Source organism: Scyliorhinus torazame, chromosome 27 (assembly GCF_047496885.1).
Source record: "Scyliorhinus torazame isolate Kashiwa2021f chromosome 27, sScyTor2.1, whole genome shotgun sequence".
Taxonomy (NCBI): domain Eukaryota; kingdom Metazoa; phylum Chordata; class Chondrichthyes; order Carcharhiniformes; family Scyliorhinidae; genus Scyliorhinus; species Scyliorhinus torazame.
The window spans coordinates 19,960,222-19,986,640 of record NC_092733.1 but is presented as its reverse complement, the minus strand read 5'-3'; the positions used below and the strand labels follow the sequence as shown (position 1 = coordinate 19,986,640).

The 26,419-nt window shown below is 47.9% G+C and overlaps 1 protein-coding gene across 1 annotated transcript in view; it reads left to right on the top strand.

The window, feature by feature from the left end:
• camsap3 (calmodulin regulated spectrin-associated protein family, member 3) overlaps positions 1 to 26,419 on the top strand; it is a 233,762-nt gene that overhangs the window by 170,742 nt on the left and 36,601 nt on the right. Inside the window, 4 exon segments of the mRNA XM_072491073.1 lie at positions 2,256 to 2,304; positions 5,884 to 5,960; positions 13,085 to 13,160; positions 18,057 to 20,193. Of these exon segments, the coding sequence (XP_072347174.1) occupies positions 2,256 to 2,304; positions 5,884 to 5,960; positions 13,085 to 13,160; positions 18,057 to 20,193 (2,339 nt within the window).

Genomic DNA, 26,419 nt, shown 5'->3' with positions numbered 1-26,419 from the left:
CACCGCTCAACTTCTGTCTGATTGAATGGAAGATCGGGCTTGAATAAACTTAGTGTACCAACTCATTTTTTTCCAGCTAAGGGGCAATTTGGCGTGGCCAATCCACCTACCCTGCACATCTTTGGGTTGTGGGGGCGGAACCCACGCAAACACGGGGAGAATGTGCAAACTCCACACGGACAGCGACCCAGAGCCGGGATCGAACCTGGGACCTCGGCGCCGTGAGGCAGCAGGGCTAACCCACTGCGCCACCGTCCTGCCCAAGGGCTTGAAAGGTTGACTGGCTTACCCATGTTCCGGGTTCATCCAGCTTTCCCGAAGGTGGCATTTGGCCGATCACGTGTTGGCGACATAGTGGCGATGTCACTGGCCTAGGAATCCAGAAGCCCAGGCTAATCGTCTGGGGACACAGGCACCGTGGCAGCGAGTGGAATTTAAACTCGGTTAACAAACTCTGAAAGCTCAGTAATCATTGTTGTGGAAGCCCATCTGAATCGCTGACGTCCTCTTTATAGAAGGAAATCGACCGTCCTTACCCGGTCTGGCCTACGTGTGACTCCAGACCCACAGCAATGTGGTTGACTCTTAATTGCCCGCTGAAATGCCCCAGCGAGCCTCTCCGTTCAAGGGCATTTAGGGATGGGCAATAAATGCTGGATTTTCCAGCGATGCTCATATCACTCGAAAGGATTGGAAAAAAATGCACTCTTATCTAATTTATTGAATCACTTGAGCCAATGTGCATCAGCAGATTTTTTTGGGTGACCCAGTGGTTAGCACTGCTGCCTCACGGCGCCGAGGACTTGGGTTCCACCCCGTCCCCGGGTCACTCTCCGCGTGGAGCTTGCACATTCTCCCGTGCCTGCGTGGGTCTCGCCCCCCCACACAACCCAAAAAGATGTGTAGCGTAGGTGAATTGGCCACGCTAAATTGCCCCCTAATTGGGGCAAAAAAGGAATTGGGTACTTAAAAGTGTATTTATAAAAAAATCAGATTCTTTTACTTGATAAGAGAGACTAGAGATTATTGCTGTATAAACTCTGCCAGCATCTAATGCTGGTTTGGTGGTTCTGGAGACAAAACGCTAAAATATTTTATATTTTCTCTCTCTCCAGTGCTAAGATCCCTGGACTTGAGGAGGAAATAATCCAAATTACTTTTTATAAAGCTACTTTTTATTTTTTTCAGAGTACCCAATTCAGTTTTTCCAATTAAGGGGCAATTTAGCGCGGCCAATCCACCTAACCTGCACATCTTTGGGTTGTGGGGGGGAAACCCACGCAGACACGGGGAGAATGTGCAAACTCCACGTGGGCAGTGACCCAGAGCCGGGATCGAACCTGGGACCTCGGCGCCGTGAGGCAGCAGTGCTAACCACTGTGCCACCGTGCTGCCCATAAAGCTACTTTTTATAAAGCCATAGTGAAACCAATGTCTTGATAGTTGATAGCTTGATAGCACAGTGGTCTAAACAGCTGGCTTAATGCAGAACAAGACCAGCAACACGGGTTCAATTCCCATACCGGCCTCCCCGAACAGGCGCCGGAATGTGGCGACTAGGGGCTTTTCACAGTAACTTAATTTGAAGCCTACTTGTGACAATAAGCGATTTTCATTTCATGGGATGTTTAGCACAGGGCTAAATCGCTGGCTTTGAAAGCAGACCAAGGCAGGCTAGCAGCACGGTTCAATTCCCGTAACAGCCTCCCCGAACAGACGCCGGAATGTGGCGACTAGGGGCTTTTAACAGTAACTTCATTTGAAGCCTACTTGTGACAATAAGCGATTTTCATTTCATTATTATTATTATTATTATTATTATTATTATTATTATTACTACTACTAGGGGCTCCAGGATACGGCAGCATAGTGGAGTTGCGGTACATGGATCACTTATTGAATGGCAGAGCAGGCTCGAAGGGCCTAATATTGCTTCTCTTATATTCTTAACTGCACACACCGCAGTGTTCCATGAAACATTGGAGGAACGGCCATTTGTGTCCCTTGAAAGGGACGGCTAACCCAGATTGTATTGGATGAGGAAGTGGAGAGAGGTCCATATGTGTTTCATGGACCTCTTGAAATATATTGATGCCTTTGCCTTGCGTCAATCAAATTGCTCTGTTGGAAAATCATTTCCCCCCCCCCTGCTTACTCAAAATCTAGATGATTAGATGACCCCCGCCACCTTACGTGACCCTATATGACTGTACAATATACCCTCGCAATAACCAACCTGATCAATTTTGTTGCAGATGCTTCTGGAAGCGGATCCAATACTCCCACTGGGACCGAGAACACCAGGTGAGCCTCCAGTTGTCATTCTAGTGGGTTAGATTTTCATATCTTTTGAGGTGCTGATTCCCTGGGAGTTCCCAGCGGGGCAGAAGAGACGACTTGGGTGTTAACCTACATTCACCAATGCAGGGAATTAAGTGCACAACTGGTAGTCGAGGGGCGGCACGGTGGCCCAGTGGTTAGCACTGCTGCCTACAGTGCTGAGGTCCCAGGTTCGATCCCGGCCCCGGGTCACCGTCCGTGTGGAGTTTTGCATATTCTCCCCGTGTCTGCTTGGGTTTCACCCCCACGACCCAAAGATGTGCAGGGTAGGTGGGTTGGCCACACTAAATTGCCCCTTTAAAAAAAAAAAAAAAACAACTAGTAGTCTAGACTTTTCTATCGGGGAGCCATGCAGCACAGAAGGAGGCCATTTGGCCCCTCGCGGCTGGGAAAGAGCTATCCAATTACTTCTCTCTCCTGTTTACCCGTGATTCAGTTTGAGTTCCAAATATCTTGATTTCAGAATGTGTAATATTTTGCTTTTTTCCCCCCTATTTTAAACTTGGGGAGTTTAAAAAAAAAAAAAAAGTGTTCGGATTGTAGCCTTGTGTGGAAACGGATAAATTAAAGCTCCCAAGTACGGGCTGTGACATGATAAATGTACAGAACTGTAAGGGTTAATGTTATGTCCAAATTAACCACTAGAGGGAGCTAGATGTAGAACTATATGAGGCATTGATACTAAGCCTTGTGGGTGAGTGGTTGAGGAGAAAGCTTAAAAGACAGAATATAGGAAAGATAGTGTGAGTGAGAGCAGATTATTGTACTAGTGTAGAGATTAGTAGTAGGTGAGTGTAGATTGTATGTTTAGTGTGAATGAGAGCAGATCATAGTTATTGTTTTAGTGTAGAGATTAATAGTAGATGAAGTTACTATGTTTATTGTCAATTGTTTATTAGCTAGGAGTGTGTCAAATCCAATTAAGTAGTGTGAATAAATCTTTAGCTTTGTTTAATATAAAAGCTATGTGGTCTTTGAGAACAGTATGTCAACCATCCTAGGATTTAGAACCACAAAGAACACCACACAGGCCTCGATCAACTTGTAACTTTTAAGACAAGGGAACATTTTTCAATTGGCTCTAAGTACCTAGTTACTGCCCCTTCCTGTAACAGTGTGGCGTAGTGGCATCATTCTGGGCTTGTCGATTCGAACGTTGTGTGGTTTAGATTCCATGTGCACACGTGGGTGTTCCGTAGGGAGGAGCCATCTTCTGGCCTCTGTTGAAGTAAATGGGAGGTGGAATCCCAGCCAATGTCGATGCTGCCAGAGGTGGTATTTATTTAATCCTGTTCCATCAATCACGTTGCCTCAGATCATGAGTTCTAGTCAAATCGCGATGGGCAGAGATGAAAGTGAAAATAAATCAAACCGGTAGCATGTCAGAATTCAGTCTCTCTTTTTTTTGTGGGTTTGGTTTGAAGAGTTCCAGAGGCCCACTGTTCTAGTTGGAAGTGGCAATGTTCAACAGCCATGTTTAGTGTATTGAATGTAAACAAAGAGGGGGTTGGGAGGTGGGGAGACCTGAGCATAGCAGGGCTGCTCTGGGCTACATGTCAAAGAAACGCAATCTCCTCATTAATTTGGGCAGCGGTGGAATGTGGGGGGAGGGGTTGCAGTGGTGTACGAGGGCCTGAATTTCTACAGGCTGTGCTGTTAACTAACCCTGACCTGCTCTCGCTCTGTACTTGTTTCAATGTAAATGTTATTGTAAAAACAGATGTATATCAAGTTACATATTTGCAGTGAGCTTAAGTGAAATTATGAAGTGCCGAGATTTTAAGTGCTCGATTTTAAGCAGATGCAAAACCATAAGTAGGCCCCGTTCCCTAGCCCCGCCCCTCTCGGGCCTGTTTCTCCACTCCTGCCGCTGAGGCCTACCTGTCACGTTCAGTTCCACCCGTGACAGAGAGAGTCTCCAAGCCAACACTGGATCGCAATCCGGTGCAACAGGATCGATCAAAGCCCATTTTCTTTCCTGAATAAACTCTGGCATTTTTGTTTAAAATAGTCTTGTGTCCAAATCCCGCGAATTGGATCCAACGCGAGCAGGGCTGACACCTGTCGCCCTGGGGTGGTTGGCGGTGGCGGTAGGCATTCTCAAAATATATTACGGCCTTTGTGGCGATGGTTCCCCCAGGGTTTAAAGTGGGCGACTCCAGGACGTGAGGTGACTTTGAAGGAATGGCAAGTCCATACTGTATTCACAACACACTCTAGTATTCCTGCTATCGTGGCTGGTGTTCCAACTTGCACCCTCTGTAAAACACTGGAGCTCATCTAAAACACCTCTGCCCTCTTCTACCCCCCCCCCCCCCCCCCACACGCAAGCGTCACAAACGTCAGAGGGGGAAAAAATCCTCATCTGTCTTAAATGGGCAACACGGGCGGTGCGGTGGCGCAGTGGGTAGCACTGCTGCCTCATTACACCGAGGACCCGGATTCGATCCAGGCCCCGGGTCACTGTTCATGTGGAGTTTGCACATTCTCCCCGTGACTGTGTGGGTCTCACCCCCACGACCCAAAGATGTGCAGGGTCGGTGAATTGGCCACGCTAAACTGCCCCTTAATTGGGGGGGAAAAATGAATTGGGCACTAAATTAAAAAAATATTTAAATGGATAACCCCTTTTTGTGAACTGTGAGCCCCCTAGTTCTAGATTCTGTGACAAGAGGAGACGCCCTCTCCCCGCCCACCCTCTCCCCGCCCGCCCGGGCCCCCTCCCCCGCCCGCCCGGGCCCCCTCCCCCGCCCGCCCGGGCCCCCTCCCCCGCCCGCCCGGGCCCCCTCCCCCGCCCGCCCGGGCCCCCTCCCCCGCCCACCCGGGCCCCCTCCCCCGCCCACCCGGGCCCCCTCTCCCGCCCGCCGGGCCCTCTTCCCCACCCGCCCTGTTAAGATCCCCTCCGTGTTTCAATATAATAAGAACATAAGAACTAGGACCAGGATTAGGCCATTCACCCCTCCAGCCCGCTCCACCATATTTTTAAAAATATAAAAGCGAATTACTGAGGATGCTGGAATCTGAAACGAAAGGAGAAAATGCTGGAAAACTGCAGCAGGCCTGACCGCCCCTATGGACAGGGAACGGAGCTAACGTTTCGAGTCAGGATAACTCTTTTTGTCAGAGCTGATGAAGAGTCATCCAGACTCGAAAGGCCAGCTCTACTCTCTCTCTCAAGCATTTACATCCTGCCTCGAGTGAGGCCTCCGATCTCTGCACGCTGGCAAGTCTGGTTACTTGCATACCCTTGATTTTTACTTGTTTCGCTGATCAGGCCTTCAGCTGGGCAAGATCCTAGGCCCTGGAATTCCTTTCCTAAACTTCTCTGCTTCTTTACCCCCTTCCTCCCTTTCAAGACGCTCCTTAAAAACCTGCAACGTGGATGGAGGTTCTGCCTCTCTATCTCCTTGTGTGGCCTGGCCACTGGGCTCGCAAAGCAATAACCAGACTTGTACCGGGCGGTGGTACCGCGTGAAACCTTTGTTGCGGTAGTGGCTAATGGCGATCACTGATTTTGATGTTTGAACTATCTCCTTGTTCCAGCCAATTGCCCGCATTCCTGCTGAAGCAGCCCTTCCTGCCGGTGATCCAGCAAACGTCACCCCGAAGAAGCAGCTCAGGTAATGGGGTGCCTCCCGCTGATGCTTCCCTGTGATCCAAGGGCCAGAATTAGGGTTGCCAACTCTCCAGAGATGGTCCAGGAGCCTCCAGGAATTGAAGATTAATTTCCCGGGCACTGCCACACGCAGTAGCCACTTTTTGGTTGTGGTTTATTAATTTTCTTTAAATTAAATTAGGATGGAAAAAGAAACTGGGTGAAGCAATTGGTCGTCGCGTGATTAAAAAGCTCCAGGAATGCGTCCAGCCAGAGTTGGTAACTCTAGTCCATAAAGGCCCATCAATCAAAACCAAGTATTGTGCCTCCCCTTTCCGCTCCGGCGGTCTGGGAAGGATTAAACAAGTTGAACTTTGGTCTAGCATATATTTTCCTCGTGTGCACGCATATTATTTATTAACGCTGTGGGCCAGAAATAATTTTGTTTGTTAATGGGTATTTTCCCCTTGCCGGTCATGAAATGTAGCTTTTCACTCTTTGCAAATTGACTGTGTCCAGGAAGAGGCTTGCTTCAGTTTTTCTGTGAATGATTTTCCCCATTCCTAGTTGAAGGTTAATAGGTACTGTAGCCACCTGGGTTGGCCAACTCCCAATGTAAAATGGAGAACAGCAAAGGCTGAAGGGAAATTCAGCCAACCGAGGCAGAAACTAGCAGGTGCAAGTTTACTGTGTATTAAACTCTGCAAAAGCCCAGACCGCATCGATACAAGCAGCCATCTGCATAATAATGTAGCAGCCATCTACATACTAATGAGCGATCCCCGGGAACAATCAAAACAGTTGGGATAAACAAGGCCAAGCCAGACTCCTCGACGCCAGCAGGAGCCAACACAAAAGAGGTTAACGGACACCTCAAGACTGCCTATCGATCAGGGAACCGCTCCAGTATTGGAGAAATCGAACCAAGCGATTGGAACGAAGTCCAATCACTTGGAACCAGGTACGGGGTCCGTCCCGAAAGGCGGGAAGCCCCTGGGGACTATAAAGTAAAGCCCCCAAGTTCAAATCGTCCTTCTTGACCGGGTCACTCAGCAACGTGAACCAACCCTTGACAATGACCGGTTCAGCTGCCGCCAAGAGCCCGTAAGTCTTAAGTCGACGCTCGCTACGAGATGGGCGCTCCTAGCTACCAGTCCGTACCAACCTTTGAATCCCGCAGACTCCGAACCCGAACAAAAGGCCATTTGTTCCCCTGACCTGGTGGGCCAGTCCGAAGCTAAGTAGGCCTGTTAGTTGTAGAAGTAGCTTAGAAGTAGAGTTTATGCATGAGTAGTGATTTGCTGTGTATAATAAATGTGCTTTGATTTGAATCTTACTAATTTGTGTATTGAATTATTGATCATTACTTGAACTTGAACCTCGTGGCGGTATCATAATGATACCTGGCGACTCGAGAGCAAAGGTTATTAAACAGAGCCAATTGAACCACCAAAAGTTAGCAACAGTACCGAGGGCAAGTTATGCATACGTCAGTTCTTCTGTAAATGGTTCAGGTTCCAACACTTCATCTCAATTTGCGATCTCTTAAATTTGTATGATTTCAATCTTGAGTTAAGTCCTCCTGTGCTGTTGTGTTTTAAAATCTACCTAAATGGAGCAACTAGACCAAGTTTTTTTTTTTTTTTTTTTTTTCAAGCGTATCTCGGTTTTAAATTAATATCTAACCCTCTGTTGTACCTGCCCTGGGAGTGTTTGATAGGACAGTGTGGAGGGATCTTTATTCTGTACCTAACCCTGTGCTGTACCTAACCCTGTCCTGGGATTAATGGGGACAGCATAGAGAGAGCTTTACTCTGTATCTAACCCTGTGCTGTACTTGTCCTGTATGTGTCTCTTCTGAAGTTTTATTTGGCCGCTTGAGTTTTGATGTTTGCGTTAGACTTTGTTCCTCCTTTCTATGCAACTGTACTCGAGCAGAGGAAAGCTTTTCTCCCCTTGGAATATAGAAACAGAGGGTGGGGTGGGGGGGGTGGGGCATTCACCTTCCCTTGAGCTTGTTCCACCATTCTGTTAGGTCATGGCTGATCTGTATCTCAACCCCGTTTATCCGCCTTGGCTCCATGTCTGTTGAATCTATCGATCTCGGTCTTTGAAAGTTTAATTTGGCCCCTAACATCCACAGCTTTCTGGAGAAGAGCATCCCAGAGTTCCACTACCCTCCTGCATAAAGAAGTTCCTCCAATTTTGTATTGCAATGTGCTTTTTATCTGCTCACCAGACACAAGTGTACCAGCAGAGGGAGTCTTCTCGGAAGGGATGATAAAGGCTTGTGCCATTCTAATTCTAATTTCTCTCTGGGCAGCGTGGCCGTGCAGTGGCTAGCACTGCTGTATCATGGTGCTGAGGACCCGGGTTCAATCCCGGGTCACTGTCAGTGTGGAGTTTGCACATTCTTGCCGTGTCTGCGTGGGTCGCACCCCCACAACCCAAAAAGATGTGCAGGCTAGGTGGATTGGCCACCCTAAATTGCCCCTCAATTGGGAAAGAAGGAATTGGGTGCTCTAATTTTTAAACAATTTCTAATCTTTCTGGCTGAATATGGAAACTGTTTCTGTCCCAAGAATTTCCGTTTGCAATTATTGGTAACTGGAATTAGTTATGCTGCCATTTTGTTCAAAATCAAAGGGGGGGAAAATGCACCTTATCAGTCTGATGTTGTGATGCGCCATCAATGAACACACGACGAGTAGTGAACGTAACTGAGGCTTTAATACACTAAACAGAAAGCCTCCTGGCCTCTGATCCCGAACTGGGTCAGAGGCAGAGACCAGCCACCTTTATACCGGGCATCGGGCAGTGGTTTACCATATTACATGTAATACAGTAGCCATTTACCACAATGCACATTATACACTACAGTGGTTTACCACATGTTGTAGATTACTCTTTATGTACTCTGCTAGGTTCAATAACTCAAATTGATTTCTCTCAGACCATCACCAGTGTCCCGCCTGTGGCCATCTGCACTTTAGTTGTGAGCTAAGTTGAGAAAGACCAATTCTGTAATTTGTGGTGTTGGTTCCTTGCCATTTCTCTGGTCTCTGAGGCAGAAAGGTGAAAGTTCGAGTCTCACTCAAGAGATTTAAGTGTGTAATCTAGGCTGACACACCAATGCTGCTTGGTGGGGAAATTGGCTGCTGCGTTGCCCTACAATAGAGCAACAACCACATTTAAGGTAGTTCATTAGCTGTAAACTGCTTTTGGAATGGTTCGGAGATCAAAAGGCACTATGTAAATGCCATCCTTCGTTCAAACAGAAATTATCCAGAGGTTTTCCATGCTTGATAACACCTGTTACTGAAATCCAAATAACATCACCTTTTAAGTTGTTTTCCTATTCAGGAATAGTTGTTGAGAATATTCACAGTACAGTTTATTCCACTATCTAACTCCTTGACTCGGTGATAAATGTTGGCTGTGTGTATGATGTTTATGTTGGAGGTGACTTTAGAAACGTCTCCACAGTGCCACCTAGATGCTCGTAACTGCACTGTGACGGTTGACATAGCAAAATTGAATGGCAAATGTTGACAGCATTTTACCAGGTCTCTACGGTGTGTGTATCTCCCATCTCCGAGGCAGGCACATGGTAGCACAGTGGTTAGCACTGTTGCTTTGCAGCTCCAGGGTCCCAGGTTCGATTCCCGGCTTGGTCACTGTCTGTGCGGAGTCTGCACGTTCTCCCCCTGTGACTGCGTGGGTTTCCTCCGGGTGCTCCGGTTTCCTCCCACAAGTCCCACCAGGAGCTGGTTTAGCACACTGGGCTAAATCGCTGGCTTTTAAAGCAGGCCAGCAGCACAGTTCAATTCCCGTACTAGTCTCCCCGAACAGGCGCCGGCATGTGGCGACTAGGGGCTTTTCACAGTAACTTAATTTGAAGCCTACTTGTGACAATAAGCGATTTTCATTTCCTTTCAAGACATGCTGTTAGGTGAATTGGACATTCTGAATTCTCCCTCCGTGTACCCGAACAGGTGCCGGAATGTGGCGACTAGGGGCTTTTCACAATAACTTCATTGTAGTGTTAATGTAAGCCTACTTGTGACAATTAAGATTATTATATAAGGAGCCTTTCTCCAGCCACTGCAGTGGTGGCTCCACAGCCTATCCACCGAGATTATGTGCCCCATTCTCGCGACGCAGCTTGAGCCTCCTAACCTTCGGACATGGATGGAAGCTGGTGCTACCAACTGATCCAAGCTGACTCTCTAGGGGATCTGATCACGCACACTGCAACCCAGAGATGTGCTGTAACAGTCCAAATAGTCTTAATTGCTTCCTCTCCTGTAGCCCGCCACCTTTCCCGCTGGCACAGTACCTTTTGCACTGAGCAAAGAAACTTGATTTTAAACAACTGCTTCAGTGGAAGAAATATGGACCTGACCGTGAGTGTAGCGCAGTAATTCCATCTGTGTTGCCGATTGGAACCTCCTTCATAGTTGCAGCTTGTCATTAGAGCAGTGCAATTGAATTACCTTGTAATTTGCTGTTAAAGCTATCTATTATTCTATAATTATGACCTACTGGTATAGCTCCACACCCACGGAATACACCCCACAATAATTGAACAAACCAAAAAAACACAGTTAAATGACTAATAACCCGACAAGGATGTCTTTTACTTTTCACCTCTTGAGTTGGGGCAGGCCTGGTGTTTGTAATATGATATTATCCATAAATATTCAACATCTGCACTCGCACCCTGTCACATTATTTCCCGTCTAAGTGCCATGTTTTGAATGACAACTCCCTGTATAGAATGTGTCGGGCTGTAACTGCAGTTCGCTGTCATTTGGTGGCGTTGCAACCCCCCCCCCCCCGTAGGAAGGTGTAATTGCAGCGTGACATGTTTACATAGGCTGTATCTATAATGACTGTTTCAATGCGTTCTTTTCAACGTGGGAACTGCGCAAATCATTCATTCTAATCATTAGTTCTGTGGGGGCTGAATTATATTTCCGTTTGTTGGTCTAATTATTGCTTCCTGGTATCATCAGCCCACCTCCAATAGCACAGGAAGCGGAGTAGTACATGTTGAGAGCTACACAATGTGTCTGTAATTCACCCCTCTGAAAGACTTTTGTTGACACAGCATCTGTCACAAAGTGCTTTACAGCTGTTGAATCCCTTTTTCTTTATAAACGCGGGGTTACTTTAGGAAGCAGCCAGTTTACATGCAGCAAGTTCCTAGAAGCAGCAATATGGTTAAGAGATAACTGGATTAATGCAGTGGGATTCTCCCACCGAAGCAAGCCGCCGGTTTAATGTCATAGCCAAAAGACGGTAATGTCAGAAAATGTGATCTCCTGTCTGAGGTATATTTTCAAACGGAGCTTTGTTTGATGGGACAGTGCAGCACGCGATTACCTAACATCGGTATCCCTTCGACGGTGTGAACTGAAGTGAGCATAACATGAAGCAGTAGTGATTGATTCTCCATTGGAGATTCCAGTCTGTAATCCCGAGGTGGAATCCTGTAACTCCCATTAGACGCACAGCTAGTATGTTGAGCTGGAAGACTTTGACGTGAGCATGCTGATGTCTGAGAACTATTGCTTTTCTTAATTACTACCCCTCGAAGTATGTTACTTTGAAGAAATTCTTTGAATAAACCTCAGTCATGAAAACCGAGCTTGTGCATTTTGGCACAATTATAATAATCTCTCTGAACATTGGGAACTCGCAACCTATCTTTGATTAAAGCTTGTGTGTGGTCCTTTTTTTAAAAAAAAAAAGCAATTGTTTCTGAATGCATGTCAGAGAATGGTTCGATTACAGGAACGGGCCAAATTTAAGGGCCGTTTTAGTTCTTGATCCAATCCACAGCTTGCACCAAGGTGCTAGATTGGATTGGACTTGATTGTCAAGTAGAGGGTTAATTACAATGGAACAACTGCAATGCCACTGTACCTCGTGTTACGATCCCAGACCAGGGGCGGGAATGAAATGAAAAATGAAATGTAAATCGCTTATTGTCACAAGTAGGCTTCAAATGAAGCTACTGTGAAAAGCCCCTAGTCGCCACATTCCGGCGCCTGTTCGGGGAGGCTGTTACGGGAATCGAACCGTGCTGCTGGCCTGCCTTGGTCTGCTTTCAAAGCCAGCGATGGGACTCTCCCATCTGAAGGCAGAGTGTTGATGCCGTCATACAAACTGGAGAGCTTAACTCTATGTGTAGCGATCCTCTGCCCTACAGGGGTCCAGCATGGCACTGGAGTGACCCACGCTGCTCCAGCTGCTGATACCAGCATCAAATGGCGGCATGGGTCTGCCAATGCGTCAGGGCGGAATCATGCCCGGCCGGGCGATTTTCCGACCGGGTATGGGCTGAGAGAATCCCGCCCATGATCTCAACAATGGCTGGGATACTGGACCACAATGCCAATTTTTTAGGTTATTTCTAAGACTGTGCAGGAACAATGATTCACTCCAGGAGTGATTGCATGACAAAAATAGGGCTTGGTTATTTTTGAAACAAAACATTACTGTAACTACAATATTAAACCTTTTAACTTCACAGCAGGAACAGCTTACACCTTAAACACTGTTATCCAATTAATCAACAAGAAAAGAAACATACAGCTCTCAATCCATCTTACTGTGGAAGAATTATGGACTCCGTATCAGGCAGATCAGACTTCAACTCCTCTCTCCAAAGATTTTCCACCAAATGCCCCTCTGATGCTTTCAAAATGTCTTTCTGCCTTCCTTGGCTCCACCCTGCAAGGACCTCATTCCCCCCCCCCCCCCCCCCCCCCCCCCCCCCAACACCACCACCACCACCACCACCAAACCAAGCTGAAAGACTACAACTTATCTCCTGGGACTTCCCCCAGGCATAACCACTATGCATTAGCCCAGACTGAAAAACACATTGCTTCTTCAAATTTCATCTGCTGGCGGCTAAAACGACCCAAGTCCTGCAGGATAGAATTATTTTTAAACAAACACATTCGAAGACCAGTCTTTTGACCATTAAGTTTCCCATTACATTTGTAATCCAATTTTCTGAACATCTTTCAATCATCATACCTAGCCAAGGGGGAGGGGAGCAAACAAAATGTTGTCTTTTGACCTGTTCCTCTATTATATTGAAGTGTTAAATCATCTCTGAATATTTCTTCTCAGGTGCGCTGAATCACTCTACCTCAATGTCACAAGTCGATTCCTTTGGAAAGTCATGGACGAAGAAACAGCTAAAGAGGTAATTTTTGGACAGGGGAACAAGCGGTAGAACATAGAACATCGAAAAATACAGCACAGAACAGGCCCTTCGGCTCACGATGTTGTGCCGAACCTTTGTCCTAGATTAATCATACATTATCATAGAATTTACAGTGCAGAAGGAGGCCATTCGGCCCATCGAGTCTGCACCAGCTCTTGGAAAGGGCACCCTACCCAAGGTCAACACCTCCACCCTATCCCCATAACCCAGTAACCCCACCCAACACTAAGGGCAATTTTGGACACTAAGGGCAATTTATCATGGCCAATCCACCTAACCTGCACATCTTTGGACTGTGGGAGGAAACCGGAGCACCCGGAGGAAACCCACGCACACACTGGGAGGATGTGCAGACTCCGCACAGACAGTGACCCAAGCCGGAATTGAACCTGGGACCCTGGAGCTGTGAAGCAATTGTGCTATCCACAATGCTACCGTGCTGCCCTTAAGAACAAATAAATCTACACTATATCATTCTACCGTGATCCATGTACCTATCCAATAGCTGCTTGAAGGAACCTAATGTTTCCTACTCGACTACTTCCACAGGCAGTGCATTCCATTCCCCCACTACTCTCTGGTAAAGAACCTACCTCTGACCCCCCCCCCCCCAATGAAATGAAATGAAAATCGCTTATTGTCACAAGTAGGCTTCAAATTAAGTTACTGTGAAAAGCCCCTAGTCGCCACATTCCGGCGCCTGTTCAGGGAGGCCGGTACGGGAATTGAACCGTGCTGCTGGCCTGTCTTGGTCTGCTTTAAAGGCCAGCTCTTTAGCCCTGTGCTAAACCGCCCCTATATCTTCCACCATTTACCTTAAATTTATGTCCTCTTGTGATGGTTTGTTCCACCCGTGGAAAACGTCCCTGACTGTCTACTCTATTCCCCTGATCATCTTATAAACCCCTATCAAGTCGCCTCTCGTCCTTCTTCGTTCTAATGAGAAAAGGCCTAGCACCCTCAACCTTTCCTCGTAAGACCTACTCTCCATTCCTGGCAACATCCTGGTAAATCTCCTTTGCACCTTTTCCAAAGCTTCCACATCCTACCTAAAATGAGGCGACCAGAACTGCACTCAGTACTCCAAATGTGGTTTTGTACAGCTGCATCATCACCTCACGGCTCTTAAATTCAATCCCTCTGTTAATGAACGCTAGCACACCATAGGCCTTCTTCACAGCTCTATCCACTTGAGTGGCAACTTTCAAAGATGTATGAACATAGACCTCAAGATCTCTCTGCTCCTCCACATTGCCAAGAACTCTACCGTTAACCCTGTATTCCGCATTCATATTTGTCCTTCCAAAATGGACAACTTCACACTTTTCAGGGTTAAACTCCATCTGCCACTTCTCAGCCCAGCCCTGCATCCTATCTATGTCTCTTTGCAGCCGACAACAGCCCTCCTCACTATCCACAACTCCACCAATCTTCGTATCGTCTGCAAATTTACTGACCCGCCCTTCAACTCCCTCATCCAAGTCATTAATGAAAATCACAAACAGCAGAGGACCCAGAACTGATCCCTGCGGTACGCCACTGGTAACTGGGATCCAGGCTGAATATTTGCCATCCCCCACCACTCTCTGACTTCTATCGGTTAGCCAGTTCGTTCTCCAACTAGCCAAATATCCCACTATCTCATGCCTTCTTACTTTCTGCAGAAGCCTACCATGGGGAACCTTATCAAATGCCTTACTAAAATCCATGTACACTACATCCACTGCTTTACCTTCATCCACATGCTTGGTCACCTCCTCAAAGAATTCAATAAGACTTGTAAGGCAAGACCTACCCCTCACAAATCCGTGCTGACTATCCCTAATCAAGCAGTGTCTTTCCAGATGCTCAGAAATCCTATCCCTCAGTACCCTTTCCATTACTTTGCCTACCACCGAAGTAAGACTAACTGGCCTGTAATTCCCAGGGTTATCCCTAGTCCCTTTTTTGAACAGGGGCACGACATTCGCCACTCTCCAATCCCCTGGTACCACCCCTGTTGACAGTGAGGACGAAAAGATCATTGCCAACGGCTCTGCAATTTCATCTCTTGCTTCCCATAGAATCCTTGGATATATCCCGTCAGCCCCGGGGGACTTGTCGATCCTCAAGTTTTTCAAAATGCCCAACACATCTTCCTTCCTAACAAGTATTTCCTCGAGCTTACCAATCTGTTTCACACTGTCCTCTCCAACAATATGGCCCCTCTCATTTGTAAATACTGAAGAAAAGTACTCATTCAAGACCTCTCCTATCTCTTCAGACTCAATACACAATCTCCCGCTACTGTCCTTGATCGGACCTACCCTCACTCTAGTCATTCTCATATTTCTCACATGTGTAAAAGGCCTTGGGGTTTTCCTTGATCCTACCCGCCAAAGATTGTTCATGCCCTCTCTTGGCTCTCCTAATCCCTTTCTTCAGTTCCCTCTTGGCTACCTTGTATCCCTCCAGCGCCCTGGCTGAACCTTGTTTCCTCAGCCTTACATAAGTCTTCTTCTTCCTCTTATCAAGACATTCAACCTCTCTTGTCAACCATGGTTCCCTCACTCGACCATCTCTTCCCTGCCTGACGGGGACATGCATATCAAGGACACGTAGTACCTGTTCCTCGAACAAGTTCCACATTTGACTTGTGTCCTTCCCTGACAGCCTATATTCCCAATTTATGCACTTCAATTCTTGTCTGACAACATCGTATTTACCCTTCTCCCAATTGTAAACCTTGCCCTCTCCATTACTAAAGTGAAAGTCACAGAATTGTGGTCACTATCTCCAAAATGCTCCCCCACTAACAAATCTATCACTTGCCCTGGTTCATTACCAAGTACCAAATCCAATATGGCCTCCCCTCTGGTCGGACAATCTACATACTGTGTTAGAAAAGCTTCCTGGACACACTGCACAAACACCACCCCATCCAAACTATTTGATCTAAAGAGTTTCCACCCAATGTTTGGGAAGTTAAAGTCACCCATGACTACTACCCTATGACTTCTGCACCTTTCCAAAATCTGTTTCCCAATCTGTTCCTCCACATCTCTGCTACTATTGGGGGGCCTATAGAAAACTCCTAACAAGGTGACTGCTCCTTTCCTATTTCTGACTTCAATCCCATAGTACCTCAGTAGGTAGATACTGCTCGAATTGCCTTTCTGCAGCTGTTATAGTATCTCTAATTAACAATGCCACCCCCCCACCTCTTTTACCACCCTCCCTAATCTTATTGAAACATCTATAACGGTAGCAACGATGATGTTCAACATGTCCTGTGATGTAGGCCCCAAGTTGTATTCCACCACTTGAACTTTTCACTCTCGCTGCTATCGGCAAGAAATTGGGCGGCATGTTGGCACAGCGGTTAGCACTGCTGCCTCACCGCGCTTGGGAACCGGGTTCAATTCCGACCTTGACTGGCTGTGTGGCGTTTGCACATTTTCCCTCCCCGTGTCTGCGTGGGTTTCCTCCGGGTGCTCCGGTTTCCTCCCACAGGCCAATGATGTGCAGCTGAGCTGAATTGGCCATGATAAATTGCCCCTTAAGATGTCCAAAAGGTTAGTTGGGGCACCAGGAATAGGGCGGGGTCTTGGCCTTGGGTAGGATGCTCTTTCAGAGGGTCAGCGCAGACTCGATGGGTGGAATGGCCTCCTTCTAATAGGGATTCTGCTGATTCCCTGACACTGCCATCTGAGTATTTCAGCACCCTTGCACCATTTCAAGAATGTATCCTCGTTTCCACTCCCAGTGTGAGGGAGGAACCTGCTTTGAGAAAACTCTATTCTGTTTGCTCTCTTCCCCCATTTCCAACTCTGAATTTCCAGTGGTGCAAGTGTTGGATACAATGAGTTGGCTTCTTGTGTGGGGTGCATGGGGGGGTGGGGGTCTGGGTGGTGGGGGTGCGGGTCTGGGTTGGGCCTGTGAATTGTACATCAGTAGCCACTAGGGCTATTAATTGATGGGTCGAGGACGGAGCTTGGTGGTATTTCAAGGCACAAAGGAACTGGAGCTGTCCCGTGTCTCTGCAGAGGATTGATGTTGGTCCCCTTTTCCCTGCAGCAGCGAAGCAACAGTCGTGTTGCAATTTGATACATTCTGTTGTTAAGATTCAGTCACCCCCGTGAGAAATGGCCTACTTTTGTGTATAAGAAAAAGTAGGGCACAGGCCCAGCTAGAAATTTTAGCTCGTGATGTTCTCAATGAATGTTGTTAACTCCGTGCTGGAGAATGTTTCCAGCTTCCTTTCTCTTTCTAAAAATGACCACGTTGAACTCATTCCCGTCAACTACAGGGAGAGAGACTAAACTCTGTAGCGGGCTCCGTCAATTAGCCCGGCCCGGGGCGCTGCTCCCTGCGTCAGGCGGGCCCGGGGCGCTGCTCCCTGCGTCGGGCGGGCCCGGGGTCCCATTCGCCACTGCAACAGATACGAACTGTAATCGGGAATTGAGGGATATGGTGTAGCAATGTGGAGTCGAAGTAGATTATCTGGGAAATCCTCTTCAATGGCAGGGCGAGGTTGGAAGTCCGCTTGGCTTGCTCCTGTGTGCTGGCAGGTTCGGAAGCAGAAGTGGGCAATTCAGCTCTCCGAGCCTGATCCGCCTTTCAATCACATCCTGGCTGATGGTGTGCGTACATTGTCCCGTTGCAACTTCAGACGTGGAATATCATCTGTTAGGCACAGGTTTTGGAGAGCTAAGAAATGAGTGCAAGCCGCGATTTCATGTTTGGGCCATTTCCTGATGTTCGCTGGCTGAGGGTGAGAGCAGAACATAGCGAGAGTCCTTTTTGTAACCAAAACCCAGTCTTGTCTTGAAAAGTAACATCTGACCTTTCAACCTATCTAATGTAACGTGGATCTTGATTTCTTTCTTTGTGCAGGCCGTTGTCACAAGCCGTGTCCTTCAGCATTCCCTTTGGCTTAGACAGCGATGTGGACGTAGTCATGGGCAACCCTGTCGGGTTAATGAGGTCGGTGAGTTCGGACAGCCTCGCATCCAACGCCTATCGATCTCAGAACTGTTTGCCGAGGGCCGTGTGCAATTCCTCGGAGGACCCCGGTTACCTCGGGCAGGAGGAGCTAGCCAATGAGAATGGGCCAGTGGTGTCGCCGGGAACACCGCGAAAGACACCGCAATTGGCCAATAAGATGGAGAAAGATCTCCACAGGCCTGTTCAAAATGGCGTCATCGATGATCATAATTACACCGAGCTGCCAACAATTGAAGAAGCGCTGAAAATAATTCATAACACAGATAAACTTGAACCCAGACTGCGCCCCGAGGGAGCAGCAGATGGCTTCTTTCTCCATCGGCCTGAACTGTCGGAACGTTTTCTAAAACCCAAGACGAGTCCGTCCAAACTCGAGCTCAACCCTCCGCACAAGTCCGCGGACGCAGCTAAGGAGCCCGGGGTTCTCGCGCCTGGTGGGGAACAGCTGAGCAGCGGAGTCGCTCTGTCAGAAGACGGTAACCTCTCCCGGGACGACGACTCCGTCCTGAGAGACAACAGTCTGGATTCCGACGCGGAGGACTGCTCGCGGGCTGCTCACGAGAAGGACTCCGGCAGCAAAGACGAGTGCACCTCATGCCTCAGCTCGATCAGCTCGCAGGCCGAGAGCGTGGCCTCCTCCGGCTCGGGCGTGAAGATGACCAACTTTGCCGAGCGGAAGATGAAGAAGATCAACCCACCCGACTCCAAGTCCAGCAGCTCCCAGAAGACGACGCCCGATAGCTCGGACCTCAACGACCAGCAGATGGCGTCCTGGAGTCAAAGGCCTGAGGAGACTCCCAGCCAGAACCAGGCCCTGGCCACTGAGATGACTCAACTGGGGATTAGGCTGGAGGAGAAACGGCGAGCTATTGAGGCTCAGAAGAAGAGGATTGAGGCTATTTTTGCTAAGCACCGGCAGCGGTTAGGGAAGAGCGCATTCCTGCAGTTGAAGAAGAAAGAGGAAGTGGGGGAGCCGGAAAACGGAGCCTCGGAGGATGAAGACAAGAGGAAGTTATCCCTGGAAGAAAGGTTGTCAAAAATTGAGGATGACGAAGATGACGAAAATGAAAGTCCAATGCAGCCTGATTTTAAGGGAAGGGATGGAAGAACGTTGGAAAAAGATCACGCGGAAAGTCCTAGCAAGGACAATGGAGAAAAAGATGGGAAACTAAGGGTATCCGAATCCCCAAAAGAACCAGAGGTGGACTCGGATATTGGGGAGTATAACAATGCGGTTGCCAAACTCAACTCGGCCTTGTCCTCCCTGCAAATTGACATGCAGCGCTTGGCACAACAGCAAGAGACACTGATGGAGAAGAAAACCGTGCAGGCTTGGGTAATCCCTGCCCCCAAACCGTCCTCGCAGCGGCCAACGCGCGATTTCCAGCCGTCCCGCTCTGCTGAGCTTTCGTCCCCCTCGCCCTCGCCCTCGCGCAAACCGGTTTCTTCTGTCACCCGCTCGCCCCAGTCCGACCAGAAGAAGACCAATTCAGCCCCTCCAAAGAGCCCGAGGCACTCGCGGCCGGCCGAGCTGAAGATCACGCCTATAACCCGCGTCCTTACACCCCCGCAGGACGTCGACACCTTGCCTCACCTCCGCAGGTTCTCGCCGAGCCTGGTGACGGTCCAAACCAAGTCTTCCATTTGTTTCGGCACTGATAACGAAGAGCTGGATGTTGGTGTCCGGCCAAAGCAAAGGCCAGTTGGACTAATTGCGAGCCTTGTTGGCCAGTCAAATGAACCTTCAGCGGCGGGGCCTGACGAACCCCACTTGGACCTTGAAAGTGAAGGTAATCTCCGGCCGGTGGGGCCAATAGTACCTCGAAAGACGGGTGGGCAGACGGACGAGCAGCCTAACGGTGGAATGAAGGTCGGTGCCACCATTGTTAAAAGGACTAGTTTAATCGAGATACCGCTGTCCTCCTTAAAAGGCCCTGAGGAAAGTGAAGATGGCTCAGAGGGTGTGAGTGAATCCACAAGTGACCAAATGGATTCTGAACCAAAGTCTGTTGGCTTCTTCTTCAAGGTTGGTGAATCTATTCTTTGTCCCTTGTCACATCACCTCTCTTTTACTAGAAACACTACTGGGGACTTGGTATGGTCAAATGAAAACTACCGATTCTTGTGCCTGGCATGGGATTATTTCTGAATGTATTTTGGAACCTAATAATGTGTGTGCGTCTCTCTTTAAGAAGCTCCTTAAAGTCTATCCCTTGGACCAAATATTGGCTGTCTATCCTAATATCTCCTTATGGCTCAGTGTCCTATTCTGTTTGACAACAGCCTTGGGCTGTTTAACTCATTTTTAACGGTGCGGTATTAAGTTGTTGTTGTTTTCTTTTTTTCTTCTTTTTATAAATTTAAGAGTGCCCAATTCATTTTTTCCAATTAAGGGGAATTTGGTGCGGCCAATCCACCTAGCCTGCACATCTTTTTGGGTCGTGGGGGCGAAACCCACGCAAACACGGGGAGAATGTGCAAACTCCACGCGGACAGTGACCCAGAGCCGTGATCGAACCTGGGACCTCGGCGCCGTGAGGCAGCAATGCTAACCACTGCGCCACCGTGCTGCCCACAAGTTGTTGTTATGGCGCTTGGGATGTTTTGGATTGCCAGTGTGTACAGCACTGAAGATCATAGGCTGTCCTTGGGCGGCACAGTGGTTAGCACTGTTGCTTCACAGCGCCAGGGACCCAGCTTGGAGTCTGCACGTTCTCCCCGTTTCCGCGTGGGTTTCCTCCGGGTGCTCCGGTTTCCTCCCATTTGTCCCGAAAGATGTTTGTTAGGTGAATTGGACATTCTGAATTCTAACTGTACCCGAACAGGCGCCGGAATGTGGCAACTCGGGAATTTTCACAGTAACTTCATTGCAATGAAGCCTACTTGTGACAATAAAGATTATTATTACTAACACCTGTCCCACAATGAAGCCGACTTGTGACGATAAAGATTATTATTGCTAACACCCGTCCCATCTCCCATTCATGAGCAAAGAAAAAAATCAGGAGAGCTACGTTTTGGATGTACAACGCTCTCTAATCCGATTTGCACGCAAGGAGACATTCGAACCAGTGGCCAAAAAGCTTGGTCAAGGGGTCGTTTTTGAGGAGCGTCTTATAGATGGATGGTGAGGTAGGGAGGGGATTCCAGAGTTGAACCCAGGCACCTAAAGGCAAGGCGACCAATGTTGAGCAGTGAAAATTAGGGATGGGCAAGAGGGTAGAGAAGTGTAAAAGATGACGACAATACAAACAATCATTTTTTAAAAAAGCTGTGTAGTCATATTCACCAAAATATGAATGAATGGAGCACTCATTGTCTTGCAAGTCTAAAAATAAGTTGAGTGCGGAATAATGGGTTCAGGGTGGGTATATCTGGGTAGGACTGCTCAGCAGGGTGGTGAACAGGGTAGGTGAATTGGCCACGTTAAATTGCCCCTTAATTGGAATTTTATTTTTAAGTTTCTTAAAAAAAAAAATAGGATGACTAAAAGTGATGTATTCAGCGCACGCGAAATGTTAGTCAGACTGGTCCTGTATGATTTAAAAATACCACTGGACGAGATTGCCAGAAATGCTAATCTTACCCGGTCACAACTGAAAACCCAAGTTCCAAATCGGCCACAGTCAGGGTTGTAATCAGCGATTAAAGAATTTTTACACTCCATCCCGGTCTTGGGATGACCAGTTCTGGGGCGGGGGTGGGCACACACACACCAGCTCTTGGCCTGAGATCACTGGGTCTTGGGAACAATGTCAGGTGCATCATATTGGTTCGTCTCCAAATGCAATATTCTGCTTAAGTCTGTTTGCTTTAAGAATGAATCTTCAAGTTGTTGATTCATGCCACATTAATATCTTTCTGAACTGCAGTTACTGTTGTAGCGTTATACCACTAGGAGGAGCACATTCCGTCCAACCTTTTAGAAAGAGCGTTTTTAATGTGCCCCGTTCCTCCCCGTAGCCCTGCAGATTTTTCCAGTTCAAATGTATATTGTTAGGATCACTCGACTTTGTTTCGCCAGAACCAACACAATACCCCTCATTAATTATCTACACCCCCAAGGGTCCTTCAAACATGAGCAATAGTCTATTAGTAGCTATCTGTAAATGAGTAAATGGTTGTCAAAATCAACACTTCACCTGCAAATCAGTGATCATCTCATTTTTACGACACCTTAATCACAACTCTAGCAGTCATACTATGTGTATGGCTGTTAACTCGACTATTTGCAATTTGTAAAACTGAGAGGAAATGTTACTGCTCCACAGGACGATAACACTGACCAATAGGTATCATTTACATTGAAAACAACTTTAATTTAACCACAGAAATAACCACAGTAGCAACAAAGAAATAGCTTTACAGTTGGCAGTTACAATAGTTCTTGAGTAAAAGAAAAAAATCTCAACCTACTTCCTAAACCTGCCACTATATTCCAAATAAGCAAACCAATGTATTTTAAATACCATCCATGAATAAAGTTAACAACCAGAGTTGTTCTTGCTTTTCTCTGTGCAGAATCTTTGGAGGGAGAAACTTACAGAACCAAGCCAAAAAACGTCTGTTAAGATTAGAGTTCTAGGGCGAAATTCTCCGGAAACAGCGCGATGTCCGCCGACTGGCCCCCAGAACGGCGCAAATCAGTCGGGCATCGCGCCGCCCCAAAGGTGCGGAATCCTCCGCGTCTTTGGGGGCCGAGCCCCAACCTTAAGGGGCTAGGCCGGCGCCGGACGAATTTCCGCCCCGCCAGCTGGCAGAAAAGGCCTTTGGTGCGGAAATGACACCTCCGGGCGGCGCATGCGCGGGAGCGTTAGCGGCCGCTGACGGCATTCCCGCGCATGCGCAGTGGAGAGAGTCCCTTCCGCTTCCGCCATGGTGGAGACCATGGCGAAGGTGGAAGGGAAAGAGTGCCCCCACGGCACAGGCCCGCCCGCGGATCGGTGGGCCCCGATCGCGGGCCAGGCCACCGTGGGGACACCCCCCAGGGCCAGATCGCCCCAGGACCCCCCCAGGACCCCAGAGCCCGCCCGCGCCGCCTTGTCCCGCCGGTAAGATAGGTGGTTTAATCTACGCCGGCGGGACAGGCATTTTAGCAGCGGGACTTCGGCCCATCCGGGCCGGAGAATCGTGCGGGAAGGCCCGCCAACCGGCGCGGTGCGATTCCCGCCCCCGCCGAATATCCGGTGGTGGAGAATTTGGCAACTGGCGGGGGCGGGATTCACGCCAGCCCCCGGCGATTCTCCGACCCGGCGGGTGGTCGGAGAATCTCGCCCCTTGAACCTACGGACTCACCAGACAGACCAGGCTCCTCCCGTTAACTACATCACATGTACCCAAAACATAAGGCATTCATTTGTCTCTTCTTATAAGATGCCTCTTGACTTGTTTAGCCAGGATCTAACCCAATACTTCTCATTAATTAGCTACACCCCAGAGCCGGTCAGACCTAAACTATATTCCATTAGCTAGCTATTTGTAAACAAGTAAATGGTTCTCGTGACCTATTAACGTATCACTTCACCTGCAAATCAATAATAACCTCACTTTTACGACACCATAATCACCGCTCTAGCAGTCATACTGTCTGTATGCATCTTAACCCAGGTTTTAATAACATTACTGTATAAAATATGACAATTTCTAAAATCCTCCACAACCTTTCGTTCCTTTGCCACTTATATTAAAGTGTTATCCTGGGGTTATATAGATGAGTGTTGCTCTCAATGGAGTTTCTGTTGTATGGGATTTAATTATTTTAAGTGCTTTATCCTGTAATACTGAACTAATAAGTGAATTGAAAATTTGCCTTGGAGAATAGGAAGTAAAAATCAGTGGCAAATGAATGAAGGTTTTGTGAAGAATGATGACTAATGGTGCTCCAGCAGGATTTGCACTATTCATAGTGCAGGGATATATATATTTTTAACAACATTATCATTATGTGTCAGCTTTGGCTCAGTGGGTAGCACTCGTATCTCTGAGTCAAAAGGTTATGGGTTCAAATCCCACACTTGAACACACTATAAATGCAGTCCTTCTCACAACCACTCGAGTATTGACAGTCAGGGAGATCTAGGTGTACAGGTCCACAGGTCACTGCAAGGGGCAACACAGGTGGAGAAGGTAGTCAAGAAGGCATACGGCATGCTTGCCTTCATTGGCCAGGGCATTGAGTATAAAAATTGGCAAACCCTGTTGCAGCTGGATAGAACCTTAGGCCACACTTGGAGTACAGTGTTCAATTCTGGTCGCCACACTACCAGAAGGATGTGGAAGCTTTAGAGAGGGTGCAGAAGAGATTTACCAGGATGTTGCCTGGTATGGAGGGCATTCACTATGAGGAGTGGTTGAATAAACTCGGTTTGTTCTCCCTGGAACGACGGAGGTTGAGGGGCGACCTGATCGAGGTCTACAAATTATGAGGGGCATAGACACAGTGGATAGTCAGAGGCTTTTCCCCAGGGTAGAGGGGTCAATTACTAGGGGGCATAGGTTTAAGGTGCGAGGGGCAAGGTTTAGAGGAGATGTACGAGGCAAGTTTTTTACACAGAGGGTAGTGGGTGCCTGGAACTCGCTGCCGGAGGAGGTGGTGGAAGCAGGGACGATACGTGACGCTTAAGGGGCATCTTGACAAATACATGAATAGGATGGGAATAGAGGGATATGGACCCAGGAAGTGTAGAAGATTATAGTTTAGACAGGCAGCATGGTCGGCGCAGGCTTAGAGGGCCGAAGGGCCTGTTCCTGTGCTGTACATTTCTTTGCTCTTTGTTCACTGCACTCTTCAAAGCTCTTTACAGACAATCGAGAAGTGTAGTCATAGTAGTAATGTAGGAAATTCATCAGCCACTCTGTGCAGGGCAAGATCCCACGAACCGCAGGGTGATAAGACTAGAAGACATAGGAGCAGAATTAAGCCATTCGACCCATCGAGTCTGCTCCACCATTCAATCATGGCTGATATGTTTCTCAACCCCATTCTCCTGCCTTCTCCCCATAACCCCTGATCCCCTTATGAATCAAGAATCTATCTATCTCTGTCTTAAAGACACTCAGTGATTGGGTCTCCACAGCCTTCTGTGGCATTGGTTCCACAGATTCACCATCTTCCTAATCTCTGTTTTAACGGATCGTCCCTTCAGTCTGAGGCTGTGCCCTCGCGTTCTTAGTCTCTCCCACTAGTGGAAACATCCTCTCCGCGTCCACTCTATCCAGGCCTCTCAGTATTCTGTAAGTTTCAATAAGATCCCCCCTCATCCTCCTAAACTCCAATGAGTACAGACCCAGAGTCCTCAATCGTCCCTCGTACGATAAGCTCTTCATTCCAGGGATCATTCTTGTGAACCTCCTCGAGACCCTTTCCAAGGCCAGCACATCCTTCCTTAGATACGGGGCCCAAACTGCTTTCAGTACTCCAAATGGGGTCTGACCAGAGTCTTATATCACCTCGGAAGTACATCCTTGCTCTTGCCCTCTCGACATGAATACTAAAATTGCATTTGCCTTCCTAACTGCCGACTGAACCTGCACGTTAACCTGAAGAGAATCCTGAATGAGGACTCCCAAGTCCCTTTGTGCTTCTGATTTCCGAAGCCATTTCCCGTTTAGAAAATAGTCTATACCTCCATTTCTCCTTCCAAAGTGAATAACCTCACACTTTATGGAATTGTATTCTATCTGCCACTTCATTGCCCACTCTCCTAGCCTGATTACATCCTTCTGCAGCCCCCCCCCGCTTCCTCAATACTACCTATCCCTCTGCGTATCTTTGTATCATCTGCAGATTTAACAGTGCCTTCAGTTCCTTGTTCCAGATTGTTAACGCATATTGTGAATATCTGTGGTCCCAACACTGACCCCTGAGGCACACCACTAGTCACCGGCTGCCATCCTGAAAAAGACCCCTTTATCCCCACTCTCTGCCTTCGGTCAGTCAGCCAATCATCTATCCATGCCAGTATAGGAGCTGGTTTAGCGCACGGCTAAAGAGCTGGCTTTTAAAGCAGACCAAGGCAGGCCAGCAGAATGGTTCAATTCCCGTACCAGCCTCACCAAACAGGCACCGGAATGTGGCGACTCGGGGCTTTTCACAGTAACTTCATTTGAAGCCTACCTGTGACAATAAGCGATTTTCATTTCATTTCATTTTTCATCTTATCCTTCACACCATGGGCTGTTAACTTATTTAACAGCCTCCTATATGGCACCGTCAAAGGCCTTCTGGAAATCTAAATAGATCACGTCCACTG